Here is a 25,360-nt window from a genome sequence, read left to right as displayed (position 1 = left end):
TAAGGCAATTCTAGTAAATTTCTTATTATAAATATAAATATCATCTTATTATAATGTGTGTGTACACATACATACTTATACATAGTTTAAAAAATAAAAATCCTTGCTTCCCTCGTTATTTGACTACATATCTCAAAAGGCCAGGAATGTGAACATTTAAAAAGTAATCTTCCCAGTCAATGCTCTTTGGATCAAAATTAAATGAATCCAGCTCCACGCCACTCTCTCTCATTGCCCTTCGCAACTTCTCCGAATTTGTGTCATCAAAGCTGTCCATTTACAAAGCAAAAATTAATTGTCAATTAACTTGATAAAAACTAACTGTAAAAATTTGCTACTATAGAAGTAAAGCATATATACTTACATGCCCTGAAAAAACATGTAGGGTTTGTAAAGATTTACCAATACCATAACCAACTTCAATCTTCGATTAAACTCATTACAAATGTCGTCAAAACGTCGGCAAAGGACTAAATTCACCAATTTTAATACCTTTTAAATCAGGGGGGAAAAAGATTAAAAATAAAATATGGGTGCAAAAATTAATGATAATTGAACATTAACTAGAGGGTTTACTCACAACAAATTAAAACCCTTATTCAATTTAATTAAATTTAGCTACAACAAACCTTTAGTGGTAGCACAGAGCGGACGGCCATGTATTAAAAATAAAATATGGGTGCAAAAATTAATGATAATTGAACATTAACTAGAGGGTTTACTCACAACAAATTAAAACCCTTATTCAATTTAATTAAATTTAGCTACAACAAACCTTTAGTGGTAGCACAGAGCGGACGGCCATGTATTTGTGAAATTTAGCCGGCGAATCCAGTACTTTAAACTTACCAACTATAACTGGATTTCCATATTTATCAATATATGGATTTTTAGTAAAATAATGAAAGACAAACTCGTGGATTTGGAAGAATTGTATTGGGTTTCTTAGAGATGAGCCAACGTGATAAATCATTTGAGATGATGGGTTATTTGCATTTGCCACCATTGCCATGATCATTGAGTTCACTACCATGTCCGCTGGTATCTACATATAATTTTCATAAATCAATTTACATAAATTTCGTATAATAGAAAATAATGCATTAGAGTTGTTTTTTTCTTTCTTCCTTTTTTTTTTATAGCTTGTGGTCCGGATCACTTTATTAAAACATTAAAACTCACCAAATCAAATATTGTCTGAGAATTGACAGGTAAGCAGTCTATTTTCCCTTTGCCATAAGCAATAAGTGGACTGTCAATTGTTCTGAAACGACAGAATAAAGAGAAAATAAATTACTCAAAATTAATGGAAATTAATTAGTAAAAAGATTGTAATTAGAAATTTAATTAAAATGATATTTACCTCAAACTTTCATTCCAACCTGAGAATGGTTCTTTGTAAGTGCTTGTTATCATGGTTGGGCGTTAATGATAATAGGAAGATTGTCTTTATGGTGGTCTAATAGCATTTCCCCCATTGCCTTTGTAAACACATATGTGTTTGGCCATCCGTACCATCTTGCTCTATAATAAAAGTAAAAATCAAATTTATTAGAGAAAACGATAATAGTGTTTTCATACTTTAGCAAAATGGTCTTAGAGACCCTGCTACTTTTAAAAATGGTCAAATAGACTCTTTTTAGTATTTTATATCTAATTATCTAAAAAGAAATTTGTGAGATGAATTTTAAAAACAAAGAGATCTCTTAGATCATTTGGCAAAATACAAGATGTCATGTGCTTTTCTCAATTCATTATAATTTTTTTATTTAAGGGTAAATACTTGAAAAGTCCTTATATTTTAAAAAATATCTCAAGATATCCTTCTTATTAAATATGTGACACTTTTGTCTTTATTTTTTAATCTTTGACAATAATACCCTTAATGTCATTTTGGAGATATTAATTAATTAATCTATAGAAAAATTAATTAAAAATTAACCCATAATTATTTATTAGCAAATTAACCAATAATTATTAGTGCGAATGAACTCTTCTTTTTTATACCCTTACACAAGTTTTTTAATTATTTAAAATAAATTAATATTTGCTAACTTAAAGCAATGCTTAGTACCCTTGCAATTATAATCATTTTAATAATTATTTATAAAAAAATAATTTACAGATTCATCCTAAAATTAAAATAATAAAAAATTACATTTATTTTTACTTTATTTTTAAGGTTAATTAATAATTTAACATTTTTTTATAGGTAAATTAATATCTCAGAAATATTGTTGTAATGATATTATTATAAAAATAGAGAAACAATAAGGGTATGAGTACAAAATGTTTAATATCAAGGGTCTTTTGAGGTACTTTTTAAATATAAAGATTAAACATACACTTAAACTAAAATAATATGAATTTGTTTATTATGATTTAACAATATATTAAGGCTTATATTATATGGATTTTTTTTTACTAGATTGCGAGTTACAGTAAATATAACTTAGCAGAGCCTATACTGAAACCTTTCCATGCCGAGATCCTTCATGATTGATGTGACTTCGTCTTCAGCTGCACCAGTTGTTTGAAGTTGATTTAATTTTTGCTCTACTAATTTCTTTTCTGCCATGATATCCAATTGACGTGGCCATTTCAGCATCTCACCCATTGTAAATGAATTCTCAGGAATTAGTCCCGACTTTTCGCCGCACGCATAAGCTGAAAAGTCCAAATGAATTAACTCATGAAGTTAGTTATTTTTAGAAAGAAAATATACGTAGTTAGTTGTTTTTAATTCCTTTTAAAATTTGTTTTCACCAATTGAGGCTTGATAAAATTTTAAAACCGAATGGTATTTTTAATGTTAAAATAATAACAAAAAAAATAAGCTGATGCAAGGACAAAAATGATATTTTAACAAATAAATTAATTAGTTTAGATTTGTATAGGTTCAAACCAATAATCAATTTGCATGTGAGAGTGTCACATTTACTGTTCAATGATGTCTTTTTTCTGTCAGTATTTTTGTCAAAACTTATTTTAAATACTATTGTTAGACCATCCCTTGTTACCTTAAATTTTAAAATCAAGCACTTTCTCTAATATTTTTAATTAACCAGGTCTGCAATGCGGTGTTAGAAGCTTATTATCATAAGCTCAAGTGGTAAAAACAAATTTTAAGCTTGAATAGAAAGTCACATTTAGCCAGAAGGGGAAAAAAAAAAGAAAAAAGAAAAAACTATTTGTTATTCCCTGTAAAATCGAATAATTTCAAATGGGTTTCTCAGGCCAAGAAAGTACATAATATATTTACCACTTGACAGGTGGACAAGCATCTGCATTTTTGTACAATTTTTTGCAAAACTCAAAACGTGAAAAGCTCCCATTGTATTGGTGTCCAACAAAGCATCATATCTACAGAGAAAAGAATTAAAAAAATAAAATTCAAAGGTCAGTTCTCAGGTCATATATATACGCATATAGCATAGTCAAATAATTAGAGATAGAAAAAAGTATAAACTATAGTGTGTTAGAAAAAAGTGTAAACTAAAGTGTGTCGATACCTTTCATCAAATTTTGTTATAGCAGCTACATTTACCACCAAGTCTATTTGTCTGCACATTTCTTCCTTTAAATTAGAGTCTTTGATTCCCAAGTCCTCATACGAAATATCACCAGGCACCGCAGCTACCTTTTCCAGTATGAAGGAGTCCAAACTGTCACCCCATGTATCCCTCAACACCCTAAACAAGTCCTTCTCTATCACCTATTCATAAATTATACAAGTTTATTAGATTTCTATATCTTTAAAAAGAAATTAAAGCTATATTTAAGAAGGTATTTACCTCACGAAACATGCGTTGTTTAGCAGACTTATCGTCCCTTGCTCTTATAAGAAGATAGAGCTTCTTCAAATTTGGTTGAATTCTCAGTATCTTCTCCACAAAAACTGAAACAATAATTGACAAATGCAATAAGTCAAAAAAAAAAAAAAATAGTAAACATCAATGGGGAAGGAAGAGAGGGAGAGTTAAATGGAGAGATGCATGTTAATACTCTTTGCTAGAAAGCCAGTGGCACCAGTGACTAAAATTGTCTTGTCCTTGAGAAATTGGAGAACGCTAAATGATTCCATTGGGTATAGGATTAATTTAAAAGAAAGCAGAGCAAGAATTAGAGGCAGCAGAAGAGCTTTTCGTACCAATATAGCTAATATGCCAATGGCTGCTTTTATAACAATAGTGCAAAGAATATCGGTGTGAAAAAAAATATAAAAAGCACTTACATTAGCCAACCTTATTGTTAGGTAAATGAGGTAAATGTCAACTAGAATATTAATTGTATCATAAATGTATAGTCAATTTTTTAAGGGTGCGTTTAACATATTATATTGTATTATGATATATTATATTAACGTGCATTGCATAAAGTTGTAATATAATATTGTGTTTAGTGCAGTATGGAATGTATTATATACATAATATTATTTTATATTAATGTTAAAATTAAATTAGTATTATTTAAATTAATTAATATTTAATTATTGAAAATAAGTATTATTTAATTATTTAATTTATTAATTTTTATAATATGAAAATGATTCAATAACATACTATTATTAAATAGTAAAATTTTGCAATTTTATGTTATATTATGAATAATATTATTTATTTCTATATATTAGTTACTATAATATAGTATAATGATATTATAATATAGTATAATTTAATATTATATTTTAGTATAGTTTGATATTATATCATAAAAATATAATACTATAGAATTATATAAATATAAGATATATCATAGTAGAAAACAATATAGTATTAAATTATAAATTTATTTTATTTATTAATGTAAATATAATTATTTAATTTAAATTTATTTCTAAATTTAATATTTCAGAAAATAATAAATGATAAAATAAAATTTACAAGTTTATTTTTATTTATTATCTAATAAATGATTAAACAAAGTTAAAATACGTTTTTCATATTTAATGTAAAATAATCAAATTTTTTTATGTAATTATCATTTATTTATTAAATATTTAAGTTTATTACTGTCTTATATTTTTATGTAAATTAAACTTTTATTTATATATTTAATAAAATTAATATATTAATATTATGATAATTAATAAATTAATATAAATGAATATTTAATAAATTTAAATTTATGTTAATTTATTAAATAATAAAACTAAATGATTAGTTCTAAACTCTATCCCAGTCATAATTTATTTTATATACTTTTTATTATATTAATCCCTTTCTTAATGCGTTAATCCGAACAGCCAACAGTTTCCTAATATTATAAATATTTCACCTAAAATATTTAATGTATCAATCCATCAAGTAACTTCAAACATCTATACCACGGGCGGATGCCCCAAAATCCTAACGGCGGAGCAAAGTGAAAAGAAGGCATTAATTGAAATTAGGGACAAGGCCGGATACGACTAGACACGTGTGCTGTTTTGATGAATTAAAATTAAAAAACAATATTGTGGACACTTTTCCAACCAAGAGTGATAAAGTGCGTCCAGTCCCTCTCTATCATTATAATAAGCAATGTCAACCATCTCTTGATGGCAATCAACTGATCACTTTAATGAGTGGTCTATCTTCATTTATGGGATTAAGGTACGGTGTAATTATGCTATTGTGTTACAGTTGTATTAAATTATTAGATATATTTAGATTAGTGGAAACTACCAGTAATCTGACATCTAACAACTAAATATAATTGTGATACGGTACCATAATTACACCACATATTTTCCCTCATTTTTATTTCACTTTTTTGACTTATGTGAAATTTTAAATTAAGAATAAGATATTAGTACTCAACGACCTTGCAACAAGAGTAGGGTATCACTTAATTTTATTTTTTTATAGTTTCAATTATTGGTCGAAAAGGTAAGGTATCACCTAATTTTATTTTTTTGTGGTTTCAATTATTGGTCGAAAAGGTAGATTTAAGGATAAAAATGTATTTATTTAAATATTAACATTATGCTCCCAACTATTTATCAAAAACACAAAAGAATTAAAGAATTAAACTTTTAGCACATACGTCTAAATTGCTTAAAATTTTATATTGTTTAATTAGTAGCGAGTCTTAAAAAATAAATTTTATTTTAATATTATATATTTTATTTAAAAATTAATTTTTAATATCATTTATTTATTAAAAATATTAATTAATATTATTTATAGTATTTATTTTTGTTTTAGGTAATGTTATTTAGTTATAGACTTATTATTATATTTATTCTTTAAAAAACTAAATAATATTAAATAAAATAAATAATCAGTTGTGAGTCTTAAAAAATATATTTTTTAATTAATATTATTCATTTTATTCCAAAGGATAAATTTTTAATATTATTTATTTTATTAAAAATAATTTTTTAATATTATTTATTCGATTTTATTTAACTTTATATAGTCATAGACTTATTATTATGTTTATTCTTTCATGAAACTAAATAATGTTAAATAAAATGAAATAATCCGTAAAGAGTCTCAAAAAATTAATATTATTTTTAATAATATTTATTTTATTTAATATTATTTAGTCATAGCTTATTATTATTATTATTATTATTATTATTATTATTATTATTATTATTATTATTATTATTATTATATTTAAAATTAAATAATATTAATTAAAATAGAATAAGCAATTGTGAGTCCTAAAAAATAAATATTATTTTTTAATAATATTTATTTTATTTAAAAGAATAAATTTTAATATTTTTATTTTATTAAAAATAATATTTAATATTATCTAGTCATAGGCTTATTGTTATACTTATTCTTTTAGAAAGTTAAATGATATTAAATGAATTAAAATTGAATTTTAGCAAATCACCAGTCAAAGTACATAAACTTATAAATAAATTATAAATAAAAAGTAAATAATATTAAATAAAATAAAATTTATATTTTAAAAAGTCACCTACCAAAACATACAACGTTATAAATAAACTGTAAATAAAAATAAAGGTAAGGGGTTAAACACAAAAGACAAAAATGAGCGGTACCTTGCAACTGTTGCAAGGTAGCTGGACCCAATATATTGAGGATCCGTCTACCATACTACTGTGGTATGGTACCACGCTTTTTGTCTTCTTTTAAAACCACCGTTCGATGATTGAGAGAAAATCTAACGGTTGAGAAGAGCTAAAGGAAAATTATAGCAACCGGTTGCTCCAAGGCACTGTGGATGTGCCTTCCAGAACCGATTAATTGCTGAAATCATTTGCAGAGAAAAAATGTCGATAATCCTAATAATTTCCAATGGAATCGTAGTGGTATTCGGCCAAATTAGTTCGAAACGACGTCAGATAATATGAAGGCAAACAAAAATTTTGTGGCCGGCAATTGCAGCACACGGTGGTTGGAGCTGAAACTTTAGGAATTAGGCACATCTGAGTAAAAAAAAAAAATACTGGAAAGATGTGTGTTTGATCGGTGATGATGCATTCAATCGGACGCAGTAGGTAAGTCCTTATATTTTAATAAAAATTAAAAATTAGAATTAGAATATAAATATAAACAAAATCCATTCTTGTATCGTCCCCAAGCCTCTCATCTCCCAAAGATCTCTCAGTTCCCAAGCAGCAAGCTCTTCTCTCTCAACTCTCAAGCCGATCAACTCACCGCCGACGTTGATTGGTCATCACGCCAAGCCTTTAGCCTCCCCAGTAGCCATCGCACTGCTAAGTCTCCGCCGCACCAACAGCCACGCAATTTCTCGTTGCTCAATGCATGCTCCACCCACAGAACCAGAGTCTTGTCATCATCGCCAGCCATTGGCGTTCTCCAACTACAATAAGCCGATAGTTTTTCATGATTTTGTTATGTGTACTTGCGCTGGATGAAGCTCTGATCACTTGAATCCCTTGCCCCAAAGACGGATTGATTGCTTTGCATAGCCTTAGAGGTAAGATAGAGGTAATAAAATAATTGTACATTGTTCGCTGCAGTTTAGAACCCTATATGAATCACAGAAACAAACATTTCGTCAAAATATCACAACCATTCCTTCGCCACGGCCCAGATTTGCTTTTTTCTTCAACTATATAACTTACAAAAATTCTAGCATGACTATATCTAACGCAAAATTGTTACTGCAATTTGTTGGTTTGTTATTGTACTTACCGACCTATAAACAGCGCAAGCGTGACAACATCAAGTGAATAGTTCAGACCACGATGAGAAGAGGAAGACAACCACTGTAAATATTATATCCTGTATCCAGATAGATTACATATAAAATCAGATCGATCTGAGATGAAATCAGATCACTCGTTGCCGTACTAGGAATTTCCCACGATTAAGAAGATTTCCAATCACTCAAATTATATTATATTAATCTATTACCGGCTCCAGCAGTTGTCAGTTTTTGCTTCTAATTTCAAAAATTTATTTTAGCCACTAGTATTTCTCTCAATCATCGAACGGTGGTTTTAAAAGAAGACAAAAAGTGTGGTACCATACCACAGTGGTATGGTAGGTGAGTCCATATATTGATAGCTTTTAATTTTGTTTTAATATTATTATCTTTTATGTAGAGGGAATTTATCGCTCCTAAGTTCTTTTCTTCTTCACTCCTGCCACTGCAACTTCCACTTATTCTTCAATTTCGTTTCTTTCTTTTTCTTTTAAATGCTAAAGAAAGAGAAAAATGAGAAAAAAAATGTGTTAAAAAAGAAGAGAGAGATTCAACTTAGTAGAAAGAGAAAGTAAAAATTTGTAATCTTTTTCTCTCTTTAGCACTATTCTTTTTTTTTTTTTGGAAGTTTTGAAAAAAGAGATAGAAGGAAAGGTCAAACAACAAAAGTCAAACAAACTTTTTAAATTATTATTTCAGAAAATAAAAAATTAGACTTTAAATTCGAAATGTTTTTTTTTGGATACTAGGATCTATATGATTAGGATAATTTTGTTATTTACTTTTTAATATTTTTAAAATAGGATACTTTTTTTTAAACATTTGTCCTTTTTTTTAAGCTTTCAAAAAAGAAAAAAAATAAAGACTAGCAATTAAAGAAGAAGAAGAAATTGTAGTGACAAGAGTGTTAGAAAATTGTTGGTATAGATAACATAAAGTAGTTAGCTGGAGCAATTATATGTAGAAGCAAGTAGTTTGTGAGAGACAATTTTATGTACGTTATAAACAAATATTTTGTTGGAAGAGGCATATAAGTGTGGTTACTGTAGCATGGAAAATGGAATGAGATCAATTGATGTTAACTAAATAAAAAATGAAGCATGAACGAAAGGATAGGAAGTAGATGTAGTTGATTAGATGTGTTGAGAACACACTCATAGCCGCAAAATCTGGCAGGGCCACAATAATTGGAGCAAAAAATAATCCAGTATGTGGAGGGATGAAATGGATGAATTGGTAGGAAGCATCAAACAAATTGAGAGTCGCCGGCGGCTGACCATTTGTGGCATTAGTTCCACAAATGGGAAAATGGGGAGAAGATTATTAATAATGAAATAGTATAGAAGGAAGGAAGCTTGTGTAAGTGGCATTATTTGTAGTATATGGAAATAATGGGAAAACGAGGAAAAACAATAACAACACAATATGTAATACTGAAACAAATAGGAAGAAGAGAAAAGAATGGAATGAAAATGAAGTATAACCTCATAGATAGTGATTTTTTTTTTTTTAAAAAAAGAGGGAACAAATTGAGGAGTGGAGAGGAGGAATATATAATTAGAACAATGGTGGATTAGATTGTGTGAAATTTGCGTTGAGTCTGAAGAAGTATAAATTGAAATTGAACTGATATGTGGCTAGGATTTAAATATAAAGTGGAAATACGAAAAAACATGTAGCAAATAAAGATTGGCATGGAAGCGGGATAATCAGTTTTAAAAGTAGGAGCTATGGAATTGACGATAGCTAGAAAACCCATGCATGTGTTGTTACATGGCTATCACCGTAGGTCCATAGCCGTGGGTTGAAATAACAAATATCTCAGAAAGTGGGTGATTGCTTAGGACGTGAACGACCAAATGTCCATCTTTATTTATTACCATGAAACTACACTTTATAGCGCCATATAAATACATTCGTAATGAACAAAACAAATACATGTCCATTACATTGGCAGCCCCAAAATAAACGAAAAAAATTAATGCTCATTTCCAATGAAATCAATAAATCAGATCTACAACGGACTGTAACCCGTAGCATAATGCATCCGATTCACTTCTTTCCATTACTTGTTGCAATTTCACTTCCTGATTTTCCACAACAGATTCATTGTAAAACTTAACAACTCTGAAGCTATTGTGGAACTTTCGATCATACATTTGATTATTATTACATGTACTTACAAAGATACAAAACAAATAAATTAATTGATCCCTTGATCATTATACAAGTGTAAAACATTGTGATATAAATTTAGGAAAATCAGTTGGGTGGAAATTGATAATTAAGACGCGAGGTGCTTCTAAAACGTTGAAGCTGAATGTATAGTCAGTATAAAGATAAATAAACGGGACGCCAAACACCACCAATACAATGAAATTACAAAGTAAAACAATTATTTTTCTCATTAATCCTACCGCATTAAATGGGCCCAGTTGAATTGTTGGTAATAATCCCTAAATCAATTTGAAATCGATGCCATCTACTCCACAATTTTGTCGTTCTTTGTACTAAATCTCACTTCCCAGTAGGTTTACCAACAAAAATTCATTATTCAACTCATGTATTTCAATTTCAACTTCCACTAACCTGATATTTTATTGTCGTGATCTCTCCCTCCGTTTCGTTTGATGCTACCAGAAGAAAATTAAACTCAACGCGATCCACTTCATAAATCCGAGCTAACACACCGTCGTTGCGCACTTGACTATTCTTCACAACTCATGTCTCTCCCTCACACCAGTCAAAATCAATTCCACTCACGGTTTACAGCACCCTAAGACCAATTTCAAAGGTGCAATAGGTTGGGATGGTAGCCCAACTTTAACTCACTATTCATTCTCAAAGCCCCAGCCATTAGATTTCACTCATTATAATCTAACGGTTCCCAGCAAACCGACAAATAAAGGGGGCACGGTGCCCAAGGGGCATGGTAGCTGGATCCTCTTTTTTTTTGGGATAGTAAGATCTATATGATTAGGATAATTTTGTTATTTACTTTTTAATATTTTTAAAATATAATACTTTTTTTAAAAAAAAAAATTCCTTTTTTTAAGCTTTCAAAAAATAAATAAATAAAGAAAAGCAATTAAAGAAAAAGAAGTTGTAGTGACTAGTGACAAGAGGATTAGAAAATTGATGAGTGAACAAGATACACAACTAAAGTGAATTGAGAAATATTAAGACATCATAATCATAAAGGAGACATTAGAATTTGTGTGGTTTGGATTTTAATCTACATCCATAGGTGAAGATAGAAAGATAACACTTCACTATTAAAATGAAAATTACAAGTATTGAAGTATTTTATCTCACTACCTATAACCCAAGTACACATAATCTCTCACTCACTAATTACTTAAAAGTTTATTAAAAACTCTTAATTCTCTCACTCAAACTCTCGACTTCTCACTCTTGAGAGAGGAAATGAATTGAAGAATTTTAGAATGCATACACCAAAGGTAATTGCTTGGTATTTATAGGAGAATTTTATCATGCATGCATTTAATTATCGCACTCACAAGCAGAGTTGGCAAAATGGGTCATCGGGTTGTGTTCGTGTCGTGTCAGATTTAGGTCGACGCAAACCCGACCAATTTAATATTTGTGTCAAAATATTGAGACCCAAATCCGACACGGAAAAATAATCGAGTTACCCAATAACCCGTTTAATAACTATATATTAAGTAAAATTTATATCAAACATTTACACATTGTCGTACATACTAGGGGTGGGCAAAATTGGGTTCGGTTCAGGTTCGAATCAACCTGATCGAGTTTCGGGTTAGATAAGAATTCATCCGAATTCAACCAAAATCTATAACTCGATCCGATCCGATCCGATCCGAATACACTAGATATAGGTCAAATAAAGCACACATAGCCAAGTCTATTCCGACAGTTGTTAGTTGAACCAATAGGGAAAATATCTCATCGAAGCATTGGCCTTCTTTCTGAGCATAACTTTTCACCACCAATCTTACACGATACCGCTCCACCTAGTTATTACCATCAAGTTTGATCTTGTAGATCCACTTGTTTCCAATGATTTTTCTTCTATATGGTAATGGTACAAGTTTTCAAGTTTGTTCTTGTGTAGAGTTTTAATTTTTTCCTGTATTGCTATCATCCATGAAGCAACATCTGAGTTATTTAAAGATTCATGGAAAGTTGATGGTCGCCATCCTTTATCAAAAGACAGTATATAACATTAATCTTTGTTACATACTCCAAGTGCCACACTGGCGATTGTCTCTTATAAGTTGACTGACGAATTTCTAAAGCCTTGGACTCGGTTGGTTCTTGTTCCTTATGCTTTAATGCTACTTTGAAAGAATCTAAACCTTTTTCTTCTAGATTGTTTACTATTCTTATCACCATATTCTATGACAAGATATTTTTGTTTTACAATGTTATCATCCTCATTTTTCTTTTGTAGTTGATTTTCTATAAAAATAACATATATGCTATTAACTATCTTTTGGGCAGTGAGATCCCATAAATGATACCCCTTTACTCTATTAGTATACTCTAAGAAGATATATCTCTTGAATTTTAGATTCAACTTTATTATTTCTTGGCCATTTTACATCACGTACACATGATATCTAAATGCATATAAATGAGTGTAATTAGCTGGCTTCTCAATATGCATTTCCATAAGAGTTTTCGACCCAATTATCGTAAACAACGATTAATTTACCACATAACTAGCAATTTTAGGTACTTCTGCCCAAAATAAGTTTAATAGACTATTAGTTCTCACAATGACTTTTATCTTTTTTGGAAGAGTTCTATTCTTTTGCTCTGCCATTATATTTTATTAAGGAGTGTATGCCATTATGAACTGTTTCTGAATACTTTATTGCTTATCGAATGCAAGAAACTTACGGTCTATATATTATCTACTATTATCTATCCTCAAACGCTTGATCATTTTTTTTTAGATTTAAGTTCTATATGTGCTTTGTATTCCTTGAACACTGAAAATACATATGACTTTTTCTTAATTAAATACAACCAACATCTTCTGGAATAATTATCAATGAGAGTCTCCAAGTACTTTATACCTCTCAAGGACATATTCAATAATTCTCAAACATAAAAATGAATCAATTCTAGAATGCATTTACTTCTAGTATCAGATTTGCCGAACTTCAATTTATGTTGCTTACTTGTAAAAAATACTTGCAAAACAGTAAATTCACTGATTTGAGCCCCAAAAGTAACTTTCGCTTAAAGAGAATCTTTAAACCTTGTTTAGACACGTTGTCAAGTTTGAAATGTCATACCATTGTTGACTCTTTGCCACTTGACATGATAAAAGCATCAACTTCCTACAATGTTTTCCTTTTAAGTATAAACAGATTAACATTGACCTTTTCCACTTTCATTGACATAAGATCACCTCTGACAATCTTGCACTGTAAAATCCTCGTATCCGTTCCATTATTTCACATGAATAATGCTATATATGTGAACAATACCATATTTGTGAAGAGCACCCCAACTTTTAATAATAGAACCAATGGCTTTGACATCACTGTTAGAAAATTGATAGCTGAACCAGATATACAAATAAAGTGAATTAAGAATATTAAAACATCAGAATCACACAGGAAAATTAGAATTTACGTCTAAACGAGACAAAAAGATAAATTTTACTAGTGAAATGAAAATTTCAGTGTAGAGTATTTTAGCTCACTGCTTACAACCTTAATACACTATCCTCCTCACTCCACTAATAATCAGAGTTATTAAAATTCTTACTTCTCTCCACCTCCTCAACCTCTCGACCTTTCCCCTCGAAGAAAGCAATTGAATGAGAGTTGGGATGCATACACCAAAGGAAATAGCTTGGTGTTTATAAGAGAGATTCACCATGAATGCATTTAATTATCGCAATAAAAAATCTTAGAAATTAGTAACCATTTTTTTTTGACAAATGTGTGCATGCAACTCCAACTCTTCTAAATTTGTCAATATTTGTAACCACCAAATGGCACCATAAATGCATGTTGGTTTTTCATTTTTTTTAACAAAGAGAAAAAAATACTGATGAGAGTGAGAGATAAGTGTATAATGGTGAATTTCCTCTGCATAAAGGACAACAATATCAAAACAAAACTAAAAGTTATCAATAATTTATCATCATTTTAAAATTGAACAAAAAAATGGAATAAAATGAAACACGTGTCAAAAGTGGAAACTAATAATAATCTTTTCAACCAATTGATCACTTTAAATAACTAGGAGTGTGAGCGATAGTCACCCATTAGGGGTAGTTTTTCCTCTCGCTAAGATTCTAATTTTTTTTTTTGTGTAATTTTTAAATTAAAAATATTGATAATTTTTAATTTCTATTTAATATTATTATATTTATGCTAAGAAAAAGACTTGGACAGAGGGAGAGGATGAGGAAATTAAAGTAAATTTCCGTAGCATCAAGATAATAATATTAAAATAAAATCAAAAAGTTATTAATATTATTTATTGATTTAAAATTACATAGAAATCAAGTAATGGGACACGTGGCGAGTTTAAATAACTACTTTAGACAGTTCTAGTTGCATATACATGAACTGCCATACGATAAACAATAGTCTTTTCAATCATGAGAATGATCGCTAATTATGCAATCATAGACAAATAGAGGAAAAAAAGTAAATTTGGTCTTTACTCACAAACGGTGAGTGGTAAAGCAACTAACATTTCCTTATGTTTCAAAAATTTCTGAAGATATATTTTGTTCTGTTAAGTTTAAGTTATAAACTTAGAGTGGGTTTAGAATTGAAGTATTGTAGTTTTTAAGATACAGCTGCTGTGGAAAAAAAAATTGTAACTATTAAATAAAAGTTAGTAATATATAATAAATGTAAATTTAAAATAATAATTTTAATAATAGATTTTTTATTATACAAGTAAAAAACATATCAACATAGCAACCAAGTTATAACAGTTAGTATTTACCAAACATTTTAGTACTGTAACTTTTAAGGTACAGCTGCCCAACTTCAATTTCAAACGCACTATTATTTTGGTTGGATTGATTATTTCAGTAATTTAAATTCAAATTATTTTAAAAATATCTCATCTATTTATAGTTTTTAGTGAATTGTAAAATTTAAATTAAGAAAAAAAATACCCAATTGAATTGAATTCATTAAACAAATGCCTTATTATTGAATGGAATTTATTAAACTCATTATTAAAAAAAAATTAAAAAAAAATTATATTTGAACTTTTCACGATTTGGACATTGTACTGCCTTTCTTTTAAAGCCTAAAGTAAAGCCTTGAATATTTCTAGCAAAAACTCAGATACGGCATACGGGCATCATCATTTCTTTCTTTACATTTTATATTAGTTAAAAATTCTCTCCTCATAGATTCAATTTTCTAACTACGTCATGCCTATATCTATCTCTCTCTCTCTCTCTCTCTCTTTTAATTTTAAGAAGTGAGAGAGAGCATCATTATCATCAGACATCAATTACATATTTGGCAAATCCAAATAATAATAAATAAAAAAAACCGCAACCAAAACTGATTATCTTCTCATTTCCTTTTATTATTTGAATTCTTGTGTACATAAAACTATTTATTTATTTACAGTAGTGTCTGTGAGTTTGAAAAAAGATTTAGTTTGTATAAACAGTCTTTAACTTACTCAACTTTAACTTGTTTTATTGAATAGAAGAAAAATTAGATTTAAAGAATTGTGCAGGTCCCGGCTGATACGGTGGTGAAAGGTGAATGCAATGATAGCTGCCATAGTAGCTCATGCAAAACATTCTTCTGACGTCAATATTTATCAAGAGGGATCATTTTTAAGAAATCCAGCTATATTCATGCATAATCTAGATTATAGCTTCGATTCCTTTGCAAATAAACCATGGATTGACAACAATGGAAACCTCGTTAATGTTGGCAAGGTAAGTTGTAATCTTCGCAGAATGACTAGCTTTGATAGATATATGAAAATTCGCTATTGAATTTGTTACCACTAAAAAGATTCTCCTAATTATGCATCAAATTAAAATTATTTCTATATTATTAATTACTACTTTGCCATGTAATCATAATTTGTTCAATGCTCCAGGGATTTGGCAGGTAGTTTTTAAATAATTTTCTATTTAGTTGACTACCTATATTTAAATTTTGGAAGAGATAACGGTCTAAAAAATTAATTTAGATTTTACCAACTCCTTTTTTTTTATAAATAATAATAATACTAATCAAATCAGCTCAGCTTGATCGCGTTACCTGCAGGCTGCAGGTACATTAGCTTTGTTTTGGTGATCATCAGTCTGCTGGTTGGATTAGCTTTGTTTTTTCTTCGAATTTTTGCAGTTTTAAAGAGTTTGTAACGAAGAAAGAGACTGAGAATGGGAGGTGGATTTAATTAAATAAGCTTTTATTTCAAATACAATCTAAACATAAAAGACACTTCCATAAACGCAAAACAAGAGGGCTTTTATAAGAGAAATCAGAAACAGAGGATTGCCAGTAGCGTGACTCTTAAAAAAAAAAAAATTGTAAGTCCAAAAGGCTTCAATTTTTTATGTAGGTAAAAAAAATTCTCTTCAAACAAATTTTAAAATCTATCCATATCTACAATATATATTATAATCTAAGATTTATTAAAGTCTACATACATACACTTTGTAATACTGTCCAAAGATTTATCAGGTATTAACTTAAAAATCTACTCCAAGAATATGTGGTATGTAGGTAGTCCTTCAATTTACGTGCTTATTTCACATAAATTTTTTTTATCGTTCAATGAAGGTGGTAAGGTCAAAATTGTAATACGGAAAAGGAGTTCTATTAGAAATTTAATGGGTGGTATTAGCACTTTTCTAGGCCCAGTCGAAAACTTCATATACTGAATCAACTTCCTCAAAATTTTCGTCCTGCCCCAAAAGAAGTCGAACCAAATCAAATCAAACCAACATCACATGACCGTTTAGGGTTCTTCTTCAAGCCTCTGCAAAACCCCTCGACATCCATGAGCAACACAACGTCTACAAATCCTTCAAAACCCAACAAGAAACGCAAAACTAATCCAAACCCAGAAACCAATTTCCTTATAAATCTCCAATCTTGCACCAAATCCAAAGACCTTACTACTGCAATCTCCTTATACGAATCCGCTCACTCTCAGAATCTCCGCCTCTCTCTACATCACTTTAATGCGCTTCTTTACCTCTGCTCCGATTCTGCCACCGACCCATCGTCGAAAGACTCAGCTTTACGTCATGGATTTCGAGTATTTGATCAAATGTTGTCGAATAATGTCATTCCAAATGAGGCCTCGGTCACGTCCGTTGCTAGGCTGGCAGCGTCGAAGAATGACGGTGATTATGCATTTGTGTTGATTAAGAGAATGAATAATGAGTTCAATGTGGTTCCGAGGTTGAGAACTTATGATCCGGCTTTGTTCTGCTTTTGTGAGAATTTGGAGGCTGAGAAGGCTTATGAAGTGGAGGAGCATATGGGTTTGATGGGGTTGAGTTTAGAGCAGCAGGAGATTGCGGCCCTGCTGAAAGTGAGTGCAGAGACGGGGAGAGTAGAAAAAGTTTATCAGTACTTGCAGAAGTTGAGGAGTACTGTGAGGTGTGTGAATGAAGAGACGGGGAAAATTATTGAGGATTGGTTCAGTGGACAGAAGGTTAATGGAGTGAGTTGCGATTTAGGTTTGGTGAAAAATGCGGTTTTGAAGAATGGAGGAGGCTGGCATGGGCTGGGGTGGATTGGGCAGGGCAAGTGGGTGGTGAAGAGAGGTAGTGTGGATGAGAGTGGAAAGTGTTGTTCTTGCGGTGATCAATTGGCTTGTGTTGATATTGATGATGCAGAGACTGAGAGGTTTGCGCAGTCTGTAGCTGCATTGGCTATGGAGCGGGAGGTCAAGGCAAATTTTAGTGAGTTTCAAGTGAGTGGTTCTCTCTGATTATGGGTGATATTTTTGTTTGGAATTGCTAATTGCTTATATTGAAATTCGAAGAAAAGGGGAATTGAATATAGTTTGACGGTTGGTGTTTGACTTTGGCATTGATTGACTTAGTTTAATTTAGTGCTTCTGTCACTCAGTAGTTTGATGATTAAGATTAAATTTTACTTTGATAACAGATAGGATTTATATCTGACTCCTGATGTGTAGTTAATTGCTGTAATAAGTAGTCTTTTCCCATCTTGCTAGCTGAGTACCTTCTAATTGATCTTTTTATTGTTTTGTATGCTATCGTGCTTTTTGCTCTAGAACAAACTCTCCCTCCCTGATTTTTTTTTTAATTGTTTTACGTGGAGGTGGTATCTTATGAATTGCTCTTGGAATCTTGAGTCATTAATTTCTAGACATGCTAATTAAACTTTTGTAAGTATTCAAGAAGTCAACACATTTTAGCCTTCCTTTTTTCCAGGAAACATATTGTGTATGTAAAATTAGAGCAAAAATCGTCATCCCTCAATTAGTGCTCAATGTATTTTTCAGAGTATTTTAAATTCACCAATAAGTTGCAGAATATAATTTTTCTGGTAAATTTAAAGTTGTATGCATTTATTTTCATTCACCTCTGTTTATTTGTTTCAATTTGAGCTCAGTGATACTCCTTTCCTTTCCTTTCCTTACTTGTTATGTCTTCGCTTTTTCCTCTGTGCATAAAGGATTGGCTGGAGAAAAATGCCAATTATGAAGCTATAGTCGATGGAGCAAATATTGGGCTCTACCAACAGAATTTCACAGAGGGAGGATTCAGCGTCCCTCAGGTTGTACACCTTAAGTTGGTGACTTGTTACCTTTTTCTGCTTGACTCCTTGCTAACTACTAATTTTTATAACTCATTATATTTATTTTTATTGGAATTTTAATAGAGCAGCTTGATGCTGTTGTGAAAAAATTGTATGAAAGAAGTGGTAATAAATGGCCACTCGTCATCTTGCACAATAAACGGCTTCGATCGCTTTGGGAGAATCCTTCTCACAGAAATTTGGTTGAGGAGTGGAATGAGAAAGGTGTTCTTTACATGACACCACATGGTTCCAATGATGACTGGTACGTGTACTTTTAGTGATCTGTTTTCCTTTGTGCCTAAAATACTTATTCTGATCTGATATTTAGCAATCTTTCAGGGCACTATTTTTCCTCTTACTTAATCAACTTGATTTCTCATGTTTCTACTGTTGCACCTAATTTCTGGCACCCATATGATCATATCCCTTTCAAAATTACTAAATTGTTTCACTTTTTTAGCGATTAATTGAATGAAGCAGGAACTGACCCCTTTTTCCTGTAGTTAACCTTTTTGTTAATAAACTATTAATGGTACATTGAGCTGAAAGCACTCCCCCCCCCCCCCCCCCCCCCTTCTTTTCTTTTTTAAATAAGAATATTGAAAAGTTCTCTTGCAATTCAGGTATTGGCTCTACGCTGCTGTAAAACTCAGGTGTTTGCTTGTTACAAATGATGAAATGCGAGATCACATATTTGAACTCTTAGGAAGCAATTTCTTTCTAAAGTGGAAAGAAAGACATCAGGTTCAATTTCCCTTAAACCATATCTGCTATATATTTAGTGTAATTCTTGGCATTATTTTTGCTTTTATTAATTTTTATCATTACTCCCTACTTCTTTGGATATATATGGGGCAATTATCAACTCATCTTTTATTTTGCTTCTCTATTAACAAATACCATAGTCTCTGACCTTGCACATTAAGCCATGGTTGGTGATTGTGAATGATGCTAGAATTTTGGTTGTAAAATTTTCCATGGATGTCTCTTTAAACATTTGTTTTGGTCCTAATGGAGTGGCATGTTCTCTTGGTTGCTTTATGCTCTCTCATTATTGTGCATGTTGAGGCTATAGTGCTCCAGCATTATTTTACTCTGTGTGGGGGGATTGGGGTAGCGGAAGGTGTTGTTAAGGTTCTAGCGGATGATAATTATATTATCAAGGACAACACAAGAACAAAAAGTGATGTTTCAGTGTATGATTATTTTCTCTCGCAGGGTTAAATGTCTTTTTGTTCATTTATTTATTTATTTTTTATTGTTGAATCTGAGGAGCTAAAGAGCCACCTGTAGTTTCTTCTACTTTATTAATAACAAGTTATTTAGTCATGTTTTTGCACGCCTATTTTAAATGTCTTAAAATATGCATTAGTTTAATTTTATAAGGCTATTAGAGCATCTCATTTCAAATTTTAATTTGTTCTTATGACTTTTAGACTTGATTTTTCTGCATTCCAGGTTCATTATACTTTTGTGAAGGGCAATCTGAAACTTCAGATGCCACCCCCATACTCTTCGGTAATCCAGGTATTTCGTTGTTTGTCATCGTAGCTTCATTTTGTAAGATATTCTGCTCATATTTGAAACATATAATTGCTTTTGTAATAGAACGCATACCTACTTAATGAGATGATATGGTATTCTTGCACTGTCATATGCCCATTGTATCATATACTTATCCATATTTGCTTCCCAGAGTTGAACATAGAAACTTGCAATAACAGTTACCGCTCTTGCATCTTTGTTAGTGGATGTGAGATTTGATTGAGAATCATTTAACATCTTAAATGGAGTATCATTAAAAGTGGAAAAATTTTTGATAGACTAAATCATATACTTATCCATATTTGCTTCCCAGAGTTGAACATAGAAACTTGCAATAACAGTTACCGCTCTTGCATCTTTGTTAGTGGATGTGAGATTTGATTGAGAATCATTTAACATCTTAAATGGAGTATCATTAAAAGTGGAAAAGTTTTTGATAGACTAAATAAACCGCATAAATGCTTTCTATTTTAATGTTGTCTCAAGTATTTTAGATTCATTTTCCCCTTCAAACTTTCCACTAAGATTCATTTAATATTTTGAATCTGTCATTTATTTCTACTCCATAAGAACTTGTTGAACAGAGTGCTGAAAATCCATTCTCTGTTTTGCAGGAATCAGAAAAAGGATCATGGCACGTGCCCATATTAGTTAAGGGTAATTCTTCACAAACGTGGCTCTGCATTACCAGGCCAAATGTTTGTGAATCTCGTGATGAGGCTCAATAAATATAGGAACTGCTGAGAACGGCTATTCTTTCTTCGGCAACAGTTGGCGAACTGATGCAAGGGTGTTAGTGTTTCAATGATCTTAGTCTTCTAATTTTCCATGATTTATGCTTGTAATTTCCTCTGTGTGGTGGCGTAATGAAATTATATCAAATTGATTCATCATTGTCCCAATTCCTACACAGAGCCAAGTATAGTGGTAGTATTTAAAATATTATTCACGTTTTCTGCACATTGGGCCTAGTTTTCTGCCCTCTTCTTTATCTGCACATTGCCAAGTAGAATGGTAGTTATCTAAAATTTTACATCATGAAACTCATTGTAAATGAGAGTTTAAAAATAAATCAATAAACTAGTATTTCAACTAATATCCTAACAACGGAGATGGCATTCACCAATTGAAGGATAATGAAGTTTAGTTACTTTGAATGTCAATTCACTTGTTTGGATGGTTGTTATTTAGGATGCTAGGTCTAGTTGTAAAGCGTAGCATTATATATATGTATATTATTGGGAGGACAAACAATGAATGGAATCAATAAAATGGCTTTGTTTTTATTTTTTAATTTTTTTGATAAGGAATCGTAACCTTCATTCATTAGAAGACTGGAACAAATACAAAATATTTTTCGGGAAGGAATTCGTTCATATGACAGACTCTTCACAATCTAGAGCTAATTTAGCTAAAGAGTGTGCAATGGAATTACAATGTCTTGGAATATATTGGACTTTAACATTACCAAAATCCTTAACTAGATCTTGAATTTCCGATATCACCCGGACGACTTTAGTTCTATTGCTCTTCTTATTGTTGAGCAGATCAGAAACACCTTGAGAATCAATTTCCACCATGATTGAAGACATAGTAATGGTTCTTGCAACCTGCAAACCCCATTCTACAGCCTCAGACTCGGCAAAGATTACATCTCCATGGAACTTAGATGACTTTACTGCAGCAGCTATAACACTCCTATTAAAATCTCTTAGTACAATTCCCAAGCCTGCAAATTGTTTCTCAATATTTATGGCTGCATCCACATTGATTTTAAGCCATCCTTGTGGAGGTGGTTTCCACTGCTGTTGCTTAACAATTATCTTATTCTACAAGTGTGATGAGCTGGGAATTTTGACTCGCTTATATGAGTCCAAAACTGCCTAAGCTTTTGCCATGGAAACCAGGGGGTCCACCTCTTTTCCTTTAAATAGAAAAAGGTTCCTTGCATGCCAAATTGACCAAAAACAGGCCACTAACAATTCAAAGTCTGTTTGATTTAGCATTTCTGTCATACCTTGCAACACCTCCGACATGCTTTGCTTTGCAAAAGTGTAAATCTTATCTGCAAAAGAAACCATTTTCCATACCTTTCTAGCCATTTTGCAAGCCACCAATGCATGAGAGATGCTTTCCATATTCTTCTTACACAGCTGACAGGTGGGATCTAGTATCATTTTTTTGCTCCAAAGATTCTTAGCTGATGGTAACATGTTCTAGACAGCTCTCCACATGAAGATTTTAATTTTTTCAAGTAGAAAACAAGTCCAAATAGCTTTCCAACTACCTGGATCATTAACTGAACAGCTAGGGGAGTCTTGGAATTTTATTTGTTGAGCAATCTGATATCCACTTTTGACAATATAATTGCCTTGCTTATCATAATGCCAAAGGATCTGATCTGGCTTTGGCCTTCGTGGGAGAGGAATGTTGGTAATTAAATATGCATTTTCCTTCATAAAGTGTTGGTACACTTTAGTCACATTCCAGCTTTGATTAGAATCAATCAACTCAGATACTACAGCCTCATTAGGAATAGTTGGAGTGGAGATTGGTCCCAACGTTTCTGGTCTTGGAATCCAGTTGCTGTTGTAGACTTGCACTTTGTTCCCTGAACCAATCTTTCATCTACTACCCTTTTGGATTACAAGTCTCCCCCACAAAATACTTTTCCAAATAGAAGAAGGATTTGACCCTAGTTTTGCCTGCAAGAAGTCAGATTGCCTGAAGTATCTTGCTTGCAAAACTCGGGCTATTAATGAATCTAGAAACTGTAAAATCCTCCACCTTTGTTTGGCTACTAGAGCATGGTTAAAGCACGAGAATTCCTTGAATCCCATCCCACCTCTGCATTTTTCTTTACTTATTCTTTCCCACTTAGCCCAATGAATACCTCTCTTATCATCCTTAGATCCCCACCAGAATCTAGCAATAACTTTCTGGATATCTTCACACAACCCCAGAGGAATTTTGAACACGCTCATGGCATAAGTTGGAATAGCTTGGGCTATAGCTTTGATGAAGACCTCTTTACCACCGTTGGAGAAGTGTTTGTGTTGCCAATTTGAAATCTTACTTTTCACTCTGAGCTTTATATCATTGAAAAAGTTTCTTTGTTTCTTCTAACCATGGATGGCAGCCCTAGATACTTTTTGTGCCTGGAAACAACATTCAACTGAAAGATTCCTTTGATAGCAGCCACTTGATTAGCTTTGGTATTGCAACTGAAAAACATTGAGGATTTGTCTAGGTTGAAAAGTTGTCCTGAAGCCATGCTGGAACAATAAAAAATTGCCTTAAGATGCTTGCAATCATATACTGTTGTCCTCGTGAAAATTAGGCTGTCGTCAGCAAACAACAAGTGGGATACCGTGATAGTATTTCCAAATCTCAATCCATATATAAGATTCTGATTTTCTGCCTGTATTAGTAAGCTAGAAAACACCTCAGCACACAAAATAAAAAGATATGAAGACAACATACAACCTTGTCTAAGCCCTCTTTGAGGTCGTATCAGCCCTTTTGCAACCCCATTAGTAAGTACTGAAAAAGATGTTGTGGTGATACATCTCATAATTAATTCAAGCCAACAAGAGGAAAATCCTAGCCTAAACATTGTTGCTTTTACAAAAGACCACTCCATTCGATCGTAAACTTTGCTTATGTCTAATTTTAGAGCCACTAGACCATTTTTCTTTCCTTTGCTATGACGAATTTTATGAAGAAATTCATACCCAATAATAACATTGTCAGTGATGAGTCTATTGAGAATAAAAGCACTTTGAGTGGGGGATATGATCGTAGGGAGTAATTGCTTAAGTCTATTTGCAATGGTTTTTGCCACTATATTATAGATTACATTACAAAGACTTATGGGTCTGTATTTAGTCACTTTTCTTGGTTTCTCCACCTTAGGAATAACTGCAATATATGTGTTATTGATTGGAGCAATAATACCTTTCTCGTTGAGCACATGGAGGCATGTAGTGATCACCCATTCATGAACCCTTTCCCAATGCTTTTGAAAGAACACCGTTGGCAGTCCATCAGGTCCAGGGGCTTTGGTGGGGCACATCTGCTACAAAGCTGTTGTTATCTTCTCTTCGGTAAAAGGTTGTTGAAGCTCTTCATTCATTTCATCCGAAACTTTTGGGACCAAACTTGTCAGAGCAGCTTCCAGTTGTTCATGGGTAGGATTCGAAGACTTAAAAGCCCCGCAAAATAATTACAAAACTCATTCTCTACTTCTCTTTCATCCTTGGTCCAGTTGCCTTGTTCAGTTTCAATTCCCTTGATCTTGTTCTGTTTTTTTTTTTCTTCTAGATTGAGGCTTTTGAATAGAAAAACTGTGTTCTTGTCTCCCTCTTTCAGCCAATCAGCTCTCGATTTATGTTTCCAATATATTTCTTCATCGATCACAATATAATCAATTTGCTTCTCAAGCTTTTTTTTATCTCAGCTCCACATTCATAAGGCTTCTTGCTCTGTCTAATTATCTGCAGCTCATTCATTAACAACTCCAGTTTCTTTTTTCACTCCCCAAACTCTTCCTTGCTCCAAATTTTCAACTGAGCCATTGATGTCTTGGCTGATTTTTTAAAAAGTTGCACCGGGTTTACATCTGTCCACCCCCCATGCCTAGTCCACTCATTCTTAATAATCTTTTTACAAGCATCGTAAGAGCTCTACATATCCTCATAGTGAATTCTACGTCAGCTCTTCCTTCTACAATTTAGCTCTACACCATTCTCTACCACTTCCATTATTATAGGGCTATAATCTGACGTCCAGGACTCTAAGTTTGCAGCTGCCAATTCATGAAAATGGTTTCCCCATTCCTTATTACATAAAAATTTGTCTAATCTCTGTTCTATAAAGTTTGGCCCATA

General features: G+C 31.6%; 2 protein-coding genes across 2 annotated transcripts; one reads left to right on the top strand and one right to left on the bottom strand.

Annotated features, from left to right (window-relative positions):
* Window positions 1–107: 107 nt before the first annotated feature.
* On the bottom strand, window positions 108–4,124 carry LOC18035580 (fatty acyl-CoA reductase 3). Its single transcript, XM_024179316.1, is given in 11 exon segments — window positions 108–269; window positions 365–492; window positions 776–1,045; window positions 1,183–1,264; window positions 1,364–1,427; window positions 1,430–1,524; window positions 2,475–2,667; window positions 3,263–3,363; window positions 3,513–3,715; window positions 3,795–3,898; window positions 4,006–4,124. Coding segments are annotated over 11 exon segments (1,473 nt in total). The 5' UTR covers window positions 4,085–4,124; the 3' UTR covers window positions 108–115.
* Window positions 4,125–17,030: 12,906 nt separating this feature from the next.
* On the top strand, window positions 17,031–21,739 carry LOC18033804 (proteinaceous RNase P 2). The gene is made up of 6 exons (XM_024179562.1): window positions 17,031–18,069; window positions 18,801–18,902; window positions 19,013–19,188; window positions 19,550–19,670; window positions 20,385–20,453; window positions 21,086–21,739. Exons 1-6 carry the CDS (start codon window positions 17,146–17,148, stop codon window positions 21,197–21,199), a joined length of 1,506 nt encoding a protein of 501 aa, XP_024035330.1. The 5' UTR covers window positions 17,031–17,145; the 3' UTR covers window positions 21,200–21,739.
* Window positions 21,740–25,360: the final 3,621 nt, after the last annotated feature.

The sequence above is a fragment of the Citrus clementina genome, unplaced genomic scaffold, assembly GCF_000493195.1.
Source record: "Citrus clementina cultivar Clemenules unplaced genomic scaffold, Citrus_clementina_v1.0 scaffold_8, whole genome shotgun sequence".
Lineage (NCBI taxonomy): Eukaryota > Viridiplantae > Streptophyta > Magnoliopsida > Sapindales > Rutaceae > Citrus > Citrus x clementina.
Note: the sequence above shows the minus strand (reverse complement) of the source record. Positions and strands in the feature narration are given on the sequence as shown.

What these genes read in the sequence shown, in the direction of transcription:
- LOC18033804 (XM_024179562.1), top strand. Translation starts at nt 17,146, where the DNA reads ATGAGCAACACAACGTCTACAAATCCTTCAAAACCCAACAAGAAACGC. An exon ending in GAGGATTCAGCGTCCCTCAG is followed by an intron (nt 18,903 to 19,012) that starts GTTGTACACCTT and finishes TTAATAGAGCAG; the next exon opens with CTTGATGCTGTTGTGAAAAA. An exon ending in AGTGGAAAGAAAGACATCAG is followed by an intron (nt 19,671 to 20,384) that starts GTTCAATTTCCC and finishes TCTGCATTCCAG; the next exon opens with GTTCATTATACTTTTGTGAA.